The sequence below is a fragment of the Tarenaya hassleriana genome, unplaced genomic scaffold (genome assembly GCF_000463585.1).
Source record: "Tarenaya hassleriana unplaced genomic scaffold, ASM46358v1 Cleome26, whole genome shotgun sequence".
In the NCBI taxonomy this organism is placed as follows: Eukaryota; Viridiplantae; Streptophyta; class Magnoliopsida; order Brassicales; family Cleomaceae; genus Tarenaya; species Tarenaya hassleriana.
The window spans coordinates 2,145,890-2,154,876 of NW_010965869.1; the positions used below are offsets into that span (position 1 = coordinate 2,145,890).

At 37.7% G+C, this 8,987-nt stretch overlaps 2 protein-coding genes across 2 annotated transcripts; both read left to right on the forward strand.

The window, feature by feature from the left end:
• Positions 1–164: 164 nt before the first annotated feature.
• Positions 165–1,009, forward strand: LOC104817007 (21 kDa protein). The gene has a single exon (XM_010546062.1). It carries the CDS (start codon positions 249–251, stop codon positions 849–851), a length of 603 nt encoding a protein of 200 aa, XP_010544364.1. The 5' UTR covers positions 165–248; the 3' UTR covers positions 852–1,009.
• Positions 1,010–1,857: 848 nt separating this feature from the next.
• LOC104817009 (transducin beta-like protein 2) lies at positions 1,858–5,171 on the forward strand. The gene is made up of 10 exons (XM_010546063.1): positions 1,858–2,147; positions 2,372–2,477; positions 2,876–2,936; positions 3,050–3,345; positions 3,598–3,737; positions 3,837–3,911; positions 4,019–4,109; positions 4,226–4,429; positions 4,517–4,561; positions 4,661–5,171. The coding sequence occupies exons 1-10, from the start codon at positions 1,935–1,937 to the stop codon at positions 4,744–4,746; spliced, it is 1,317 nt and encodes a 438-aa protein (XP_010544365.1). The 5' UTR covers positions 1,858–1,934; the 3' UTR covers positions 4,747–5,171.
• Positions 5,172–8,987: the final 3,816 nt, after the last annotated feature.

Sequence of the window (8,987 nt, forward strand, 5' to 3'; positions counted from 1 at the left end):
TTCTAAATCTCAATGAATATCTGATTTATTTAGCCCTTTCCTTCAAACGAAAACCATGCATACTCTTACGTATTTTTTTCCCACCTGCATGCATGCTTGCCTGCCTTCCCAACCCATCGATCTATAATATATATATATACTGTTATACACATATCTTATCAATATATATATATACACACACATATACACATTATATAAACTCTCTCTTCTCCCCTAGAGGTTCTAATTTAGATTTCCAATTGCCAATAATGGCGACCAACAACAAATCCATCGTTCTGTTCCTAATCATCCACATCTTCGTCATCTCTTTCGCAGCCGCCACGCCGGAAAAGGGCTACGATGCGAGGGCGTACGTGAAATCGTGGTGCGAGAGAACACTATACTCAGACCTATGCGTACGGTCCTTGGCTCGGTACGTGGGTTCGGGCGCAATGAAAAACCCACAAGACCTGGCCCGAGTGGCGCTGAAAGTGAGCCTGTACAGGGCCAAGTACACAAAGGCCTTCCTGATGAAAGTGGCCAAGGAGGAGTACGGACCGGTCCGAGACTGCCTGACCCAGATAAGAGACAGCGTGAACCAGCTGACCCTAGCCATCGAGGAATTGAACCGAGTCGGGAGCGAGAGCATGACGAGCAGCGAGCTCGAGTGGCACATCAATAGCCTTCAGACGTGGACGAGTTCGGCTCTGACCGATGCCGAGACATGCGTGAGCCAGTTCCAGGGACGGAGGATGAGTAAAGTGAAGGCTTCGATTAAAGGGAAGGTGAAGAATGTTGAGGAGACCACAAGCAATGCCCTCGCCTTTATCCAACGCTACGCCGCTGTTCGTTACAGAGCCAGACGCCCCTAATCCCACAAAGCTTCCCTTCTCTTGTTTTTATTTTATTTTTATTTGGGTTCCATTTGGTTTATGTGTTTTACTGAATGTGTTCGGTTCGATAACCTTTGGAAAAGGTTTATGAAAATGTATCTAATTGAATAATAAATATAGTAAATATCAAATCAAAATCTGAATTATCATCAATATATATGTGTCAAGTTTAGTTATTTAGTATTTATATAATAAAACTACTACGAATTGAACCGACAATATAAAACCCAATCGATTAACATTCAACTCTAGATTAAAACATTTTTTTTTTATAATTCGAAGTTTTTAACTTAGCTCCAACTACATCTTCCAAAATTTAGAGTGAACCTCTATACCGCAATTAAATTGTACGTCTCCTCACCCTTATTCGAACATCGGACATGGAACCAAAATCCCCTACCTTTCTCAATCATTTCACTCGACCAACACAGTCGGGGTGATTGAAACAATTTTTATAAATCTCAACGAACTAAATCGAAAAAACGAATAATTATAACCGAATTAAATTCGATATAAAATCTAAATGATTATATATTTTTTTCTAAAATAGAAAAAAACCAAACCAAACATATCAAAAAATAACCTAACTTTCGTTTTGAATGAATAGTTTTAGCAATAAAAATGTAAATCGAGCCAAACCCAAACTGAAATAGAATTAAATTAAACTGAATCAAATTCAATATAAAAACTGAATGTATAGATTTTTTTAAATCTGAAATAAATTAATTCGAGTATTGCTAAAGTTGAATATAACCAAATCGAATCCGAATACCTGCTATAAACTATTGTAAAACCAAAAAAAAAACTATTGTTACAACTTACCGGACAAATACGGAAGAGAAAACGCTAATAGAATTATATATATATTATATTGGAACCTGACCTTTTCTGCGGGCTTAGACATAATGGGCCTAGACCCAGCCCAGTTTTAAAATCGAGGAGAGAATTTTCATCAAACCCAATTCCACGACTCGAAATACGACTCGATTCACCGTCTATTCTCGTCGTAATCTGTTGTTCGGAATTCGGAAAAGGGTCGCAGAAATCCGTACGCATCTAGAGATGGACTCGGTTCTTCTGGTTGCCGTCGCGTCGGTTGTGGTCGGCGCGTTGATTGCTGTGGTTTTCTTCGGTAGCTACTTCCGGAAGCGGAGATCGGAGGTGCAATCGATCGCCAAGGTGGATCCTCGACCAGATCCTACGCGGAATCAGAAATCAAATCAGCCACTCTCCAAGAAGGCCCATCCCAAGCTTCACTCTCATTCCTCTGACAAGGTAGATTTACGTGTGAGCTCCCGATCATGGCGGAACCTGAATCTGTAACGCCGAGTTTAGGGGATCGGGGCGAGTTGAGATGACCAACATAGATATTTTAGAAAGGCAGCGAGAAATGGCATTTGGTTGTTCGGAGACACGTCTACCGGATTGTTCTTCGTTTCTCGTTTGATGCTTTCTTTTTCTCGTGTGTGATTTTGTACAAATGTGATGGTGGAATGCAGGATCAACCCAAGCGGCGTCATCCTTTGGACTTAAATACGTTGAAAGGGCATGGTGATACTGTAACCGGGTTGTGTTTCTCCTCCGATGGTCGGAACTTGGCTACAGGTGAAGCGTCTTTTTGCTAGATTTTCTCGAACACTGTTTGGAGTTTGCTAGCTACTTGTGTATGGAATTGAAAATACTGATTAGAGATCGTATCTAGTGGAACCATCCGCTTTTCTTTCTTTTCTTTTTACGGACTAATCTTACGTTTCCATGGTTTATTCACTGGATAATGGGATCGTTGACATGTATGCAGCAAAGTGACCTGGTATTCGGTCTTATGAAATTTCTATAATTTTCTCGACTTTATATGAGCATGAGATGATGGAGGGTTATATTTGAAGTTTGAACGTGATATTACATCATTCTGTGGATGTTTTATCTAAAATTTGTTTCTTTACTCAGAATGTTTTTTGTCTTTTTAAATTCTGATTATATTTCTTCTGGTTTTCTATGAATAGCTTGTGGTGATGGAGTGATCAGGGTGTTCAAGCTGGATGATGCCTCAAGCAAAAGCTTCAAGTATGCACTTGTCAAGCTGACTTGTTTGTTATTGCACTATTCATCATTAGTTGTGAAAATTGATTGTTCTTATGATCTCTCTGATAGCCCGACATTTTTTGCTTTGTTTACAGATTTTTAAGAATAAATCTTCCTTCTGGAAGTCATCCGACTGCTGTTGCATTTGCTGATGATGCGTCTTCTGTTGTCGTGGCTTGTCATGCCATGTCTGGTTCTTCTGTGTACATGTATGGAGAAGAGAAACCAAAAGCTTCTAACGAGGGTAAGCAGCAAGCGAAACTTCCTCTTCCGGAGATCAAATGGAAGCACCACAGTGTTCATGAGAGAAGAGCTATCCTGACCTTATCTGGAGCAACTGCAACTTACGGCACTGCTGATGGGAGTACCATCTTTGCCTCTTGTTCAGAAGGTATACAAATTCATTTCTAAACTTGAGACAAGGTTCATATTTCTTTCACTACATGTGATAATGACAAATTGTCTTTGAGAATCTCTTGTTCAAACGTGTTTTTGCCATGTGATTTTAAATATTTAAAAGTTAATAGTTGTGGCTTAGGACTATCAGACTACTCAAATTGCATATCGTTTCCTGTATATGGGATTGGAAGTGTTCGGATATGGCGAAATGTATCATGTTCCTTTGAAACTTATTCTTCCCCAGGTACTGATATTATACTTTGGCATGGGAAAACTGGGAAGAATTTGGGACATGTTGACACAAATCAGTTGAAGAACCACATGGCTGCTGTATCACCAAATGGGCGCTTCCTGGCTGCCGCGGCATTTACTGCAGATGTGAAGGTGAATCTTCTTAAAAACGCTACTTTGATGGCCAAGGTGTTTTAACAAGTGTGACGAGATTTTTTTTATCATGTATTTTCAATAAATTGTGCTTTGTAGGTGTGGGAAATTGTATACATGAAAGATGGTTCTGTGAAGGAGGTTTCAAAAGTTATGCAACTTAAAGGGCATAAGGTACACTGGTCTCTTCATAGTATGGGATAATTTCATGGATTTTCTTCAAAGACTCGTTCTTGCTTTTCTCTTGTGCTTGTTTCATGTTTAGAGCTTCTATTGTCCAGAGTGCGGTGACTTGGTTATGCTTCACTCCAGACTCAGAACAAATCATCACAGCTTCAAAGGATGGTTCAATAAGAATTTGGAACATCAATGGTTAGTACACTCCCATAAAGTTATTTGTTTACGATATCTGTATATGGAATGATCTCATTCAATCTAAATCTATGGCTGCTGTTCTCTGGTTTGAATCTCACATTTGTCATTTGAAGTCCGCTATCAACTCGACGAGGATCCGAAAACTTTGAAGGTCTTCCCGATTCCACTTAGTGACTCCAGCGGCAATCCTCTGCACTATGATCGGCTCAGCCTATCTCCTGATGGAAAGATACTGGCAGCAACTCATGGTTCCACGCTGCAATGGCTGTGTGCTGTAACTGGAAATGCGTTGGATACGGCTGAGAAAGCACATGAAGGTCATTTGTTTTCCTCGTTCCTTCGGAGTTCTTTCTGTGGACAACCCTGATTGACCATACATTAATTCAAGTCTTGCGTTTGTGTAGGGGACATCACATGCCTTTCATGGGCGCCAAAACCTGTCATAGTTGGTGCGTTTGAGACACTGCACTGATTCCTATCTGTATATGTTTGTCCCAGCCTTCTTTCAGCATTTCATGTTCTTATTTTTTTTTTCTGGGTTTGTGCAGGGGAGAGACAGGTGTCGCTTTTAGCGACGTCAAGTGTTGACAAGAAAGTAAAGCTGTGGGAAGCTCCCTCGCCAAAGTCTTTGTAGATAAGATATCAGCTTACAGCTTCAGAGATGACACATAGAGCAAATGGGTCCTCACCCCACTCGTTTCTAGAAGTAAGAGACCGGGGATATTGCAACTTTTTGCATATCACATACCTGAAGAGAAACCTTGTCGAATAGATTGGCTTTTTAGTTGTTTTGAATCTTGAGTCCTCCAAAAAAAGCTTGCTTGAGTGGTTTTTCAGGTGGTCTGGTCTGAGTAGAGGCTGTAGGAGGGAATTCTGAGAAGCGTCTTCTTCTGTTTTTTGGCGGTTTAGGGTTAAACTTTATGCTTTGAGCTCCCTCCATGTTACTTGTTTCTTCTCCTAAACTACGGTTTTTGGAATGTTTCTTCTACTGCCTCTTATGGAATTCATATGTCGGTGAGAATTTTCCTTTGGCGCAAAAGACCTCTCAGTTTTTACTTACATATGAGCGTCCTTTCTGTTTCTGACATTGATTTTGTACAGTATTTGCTTTGCGGGCTTTCTCGTTAAAGAATGCCAACGAGGCCCATCTAGTATAACTCGTCGGCTCTCTTTAAGATTATATTAACCCAAATAACATCTCCAAACCATGACGCCTCCTCCTCCGGTGGCTGCCTGCTAAGAGAAAGGTCATAATCATATGGCCAAGCTTCAGAATTCGTCACGATGCTGGTGGAAAATCTCTTCTCAGGATGTAAGGTGTTGTCATTGTGATCTCTACAACGTAAGGTTTGCATACAATGGGGTTCTTTTTCCGAACTCTCGTTATGCGCACCAGGCCGCCCATTGCTACGTTTGGTTTATGATATTCAATTTATCAACCGATGTGTTCCTCCTGTCGACAGTTGTCAAGGATTCAATTTGCAATGTCAGTGTTTCAACAAAAAAAAAAAAAAAAAGGGTTTGACCCTGTCACCGTCTTCTTGCTTGCTATTACAAGAAGATGAAGAAGCTTCCTCCAGTTTGGAATTAGCGAGTAATATCCTTCTCTTTTACTGGAAAACCACTTCATTTAGTTAAACTGCGATCTCTAGGATATTGGAGGAGAGTCTGGTAGGTATTTTTTTTTTGTTAATGCGTAAGTTTATCGATCCTTCAACCCAATTACATCTCATGAGGTTTGATAGATATATTCTAGAATCGATTTCTAGAAATCTTTGCTCTTGTTAGAGTAAGTTATAAAGCTGCTTGGGGAAATCTCCAACTCTGTTGGTTTGAGAACCCCCTTCTTGTAAACGAGGTCGTGAGTTCAACACCCAGAGTATGGAGATTCTCCTCCTGCCACCTTCGGGTGTTTCACATCCCACGTGTGTGTTACAGGGTCGTGCGCGTGGGTCGGGATTAGTCTGGGCCTCTGGGCCTGGGATACCCGGTTACCTAAAAAAAAAGTTATAAAGCTGCTTGATTTCACTTATAAAGCTATTCATCCTCATCTTATGGGTTGATTTGCCGAACAATGGAGTCTACTGATCGTACAACAGAAGGGTGTGGTCCAGTGGCGGATTTAGAAAATTATTCAACAGGGGGCAAACATAATTTTTTCTATTATAAATGGGGGCATTTCTAATTTTATTTGCAAATTTGTAAAAATTTACATAGAAAAATACAGTTTTTAATTAAACTAATGGGGGCCTTTGCCCCCATTGCCCTTAACGTGCATCCGCCACTGGTGTGGTCCATTCACTTGAATTATGTTTTATTCATTCAGCAATTCATGATTTTGCTTTAAGAAATAAAATCGAAAGTCATCTCGAGTTATAGATAAGATAAAATAAATTATTGAAATGCTTTATCATCATCAAGATTGAGTAGTTCAATTGATAAGTAAAGGTGTCAATCAAATCGAACCAAACCTACACTTAGCATGACGGTTTCTGGCTTAGACTCGATCCGATCCGATTTTTTTAGACCTAAATCATCAAATTCGAAGCCCGACCCTATAGACATCGGGTTTGGATTCGGGTCGGGTCGATTCGCTAAATTTGTTCTTTAAAATTTATTATTTTTTAGTTTTTTTGAAAAAAAAATCGTGTTTTTGGGCCAGTCTAAAGCTCCATCTGAGTTTGGTCCGAATGCCTGAAAATTTTTGGATCCAAATATCTCGGTTCAAAATCCGCTATATTTTATGATCGGATCGGACCAAGTTTCGAGTTTCGGGTCAAAATTGACATCCTACCGGTAAGGAAATGAACAAAAAGAAAAATACAGTTTTTAATTAAACTAATGGGGGCCTTTGCCCCCATTGCCCTTAACGTGCATCCGCCACTGGTGTGGTCCATTCACTTGAATTATGTTTTATTCATTCAGCAATTCATGATTTTGCTTTAAGAAATAAAATCGAAAGTCATCTCGAGTTATAGATAAGATAAAATAAATTATTGAAATGCTTTATCATCATCAAGATTGAGTAGTTCAATTGATAAGTAAAGGTGTCAATCAAATCGAACCAAACCTACACTTAGCATGACGGTTTCTGGCTTAGACTCGATCCGATCCGATTTTTTTAGACCTAAATCATCAAATTCGAAGCCCGACCCTATAGACATCGGGTTTGGATTCGGGTCGGGTCGATTCGCTAAATTTGTTCTTTAAAATTTATTATTTTTTAGTTTTTTTGAAAAAAAAATCGTGTTTTTGGGCCAGTCTAAAGCTCCATCTGAGTTTGGTCCGAATGCCTGAAAATTTTTGGATCCAAATATCTCGGTTCAAAATCCGCTATATTTTATGATCGGATCGGACCAAGTTTCGAGTTTCGGGTCAAAATTGACATCCTACCGGTAAGGAAATGAACAAAATTTCTTCTCAAATTCGAGTTTCTATTTGGAAAGGTTTGTCATTCGAATTTTTTTGATCTTCTAGGAAATATAATTGGGCCAAAAATCCGATTATCGTCCGAATTATAAAAAAAAAAAATGTTTTGTCATCGTTCCTGGATAGCATGGTTCTACATTTCTCAATCCAGATAAGGTAATACAAATTATTTATTTATTTTATTTATAAATGCATTAAATAATTAACAATAATAGCAAAACTAACGTCCAGGGGATTCCAAGATCGCGTTGTTTGTAGGCTGACTTGACTTGTGAACAGAGAAAATAAAAAAGACAAACAAAAAGCAAAACAAAAAAAAAATATATATATATTGTAAAATATATAATCTAAAAGTGAAAGAATATATTATATCATTATATTTTGCTGGTTAAATAACTCCCGATCGAAAAGTATTATAGAATGTTATTATGCGCTGCTATACATATTTAAGTTTAGGACCCTGTCCGTATCTTACAATTAATCCACGGTTAATTATTATGAAAAAGATATATGAACTTAATTTTAACAGACAGCTGGCAACGCTTGCTTTAGAAAAAAAAACCCAGTAATTTAACTATGGTTTAATTTAATAACGTTTATCAACGGACAGATGTAAACAAAAAGACCCATGTTAATAAAAAGTGATTGATGGATTTATATTTCTTATAAAAGAGAAGAAGATATGGTTGGTGGGCAAGCTTCGCATCTGGGACAAAAATAAAGCTAAGATGGGGACTGAAAGATGGTGAAAATTCGAGAGATAGAAAATTGTCTAAAATTAAAAAATGTTAAATAAAAAAACTATGCATTTGACTTTTTTCGTGCAGCAACCATCAATTAGATAAAAAAACATATATCTTTTTAATAATAATAATAATAATAATAGTAATAAATCTATGGAAATATATAATATCAAAAGGATAATAGACTTGGACGGGTGAAGTGAGTATATATGTTGCAATAGAGGTATTGTCAAAAATATCCTCCGTTTGTTATTTTCATTTCAAGATATACCATTTTTCAACTGTGATCCTATGATCCATATGATCTGAAATATAATTTTAGTCACATTGGTCATAACGTTAAATATCTCACTAATTATTTGATAAAAAAATATTAAAAATTTAATGTTATAACCAATGTGACCAACATTATATTTCGGATCACATGGATCACATGATCACAGATAGAGAATAATATATCTTGAAATCAAAATAGCAAGTAGAGAGTATTTTTGATATAATACCGTTGTAATAAAGGTACGATGTTACTGGCGGGTTAATTGTAACCTTCGATAGTTATCTAATTTTGATAACAATAGTATGAATTATTTTTCAGAAATTAAAAAAAGGCTGATATTCAACTAATTAAAATCATTTAATTTAAGTCTGAAAAGTAATATATATATAGCGACATGATTTCATACTTAAGGTTGTAACCCCCCCC

What these genes read in the sequence shown, in the direction of transcription:
- LOC104817009 (XM_010546063.1), top strand. Translation starts at nt 1,935, where the DNA reads ATGGACTCGGTTCTTCTGGTTGCCGTCGCGTCGGTTGTGGTCGGCGCG. An exon ending in ACTCTCATTCCTCTGACAAG is followed by an intron (nt 2,148 to 2,371) that starts GTAGATTTACGT and finishes GGTGGAATGCAG; the next exon opens with GATCAACCCAAGCGGCGTCA. An exon ending in GCCAAAACCTGTCATAGTTG is followed by an intron (nt 4,562 to 4,660) that starts GTGCGTTTGAGA and finishes GGGTTTGTGCAG; the next exon opens with GGGAGAGACAGGTGTCGCTT.
- LOC104817007 (XM_010546062.1), top strand. Translation starts at nt 249, where the DNA reads ATGGCGACCAACAACAAATCCATCGTTCTGTTCCTAATCATCCACATC.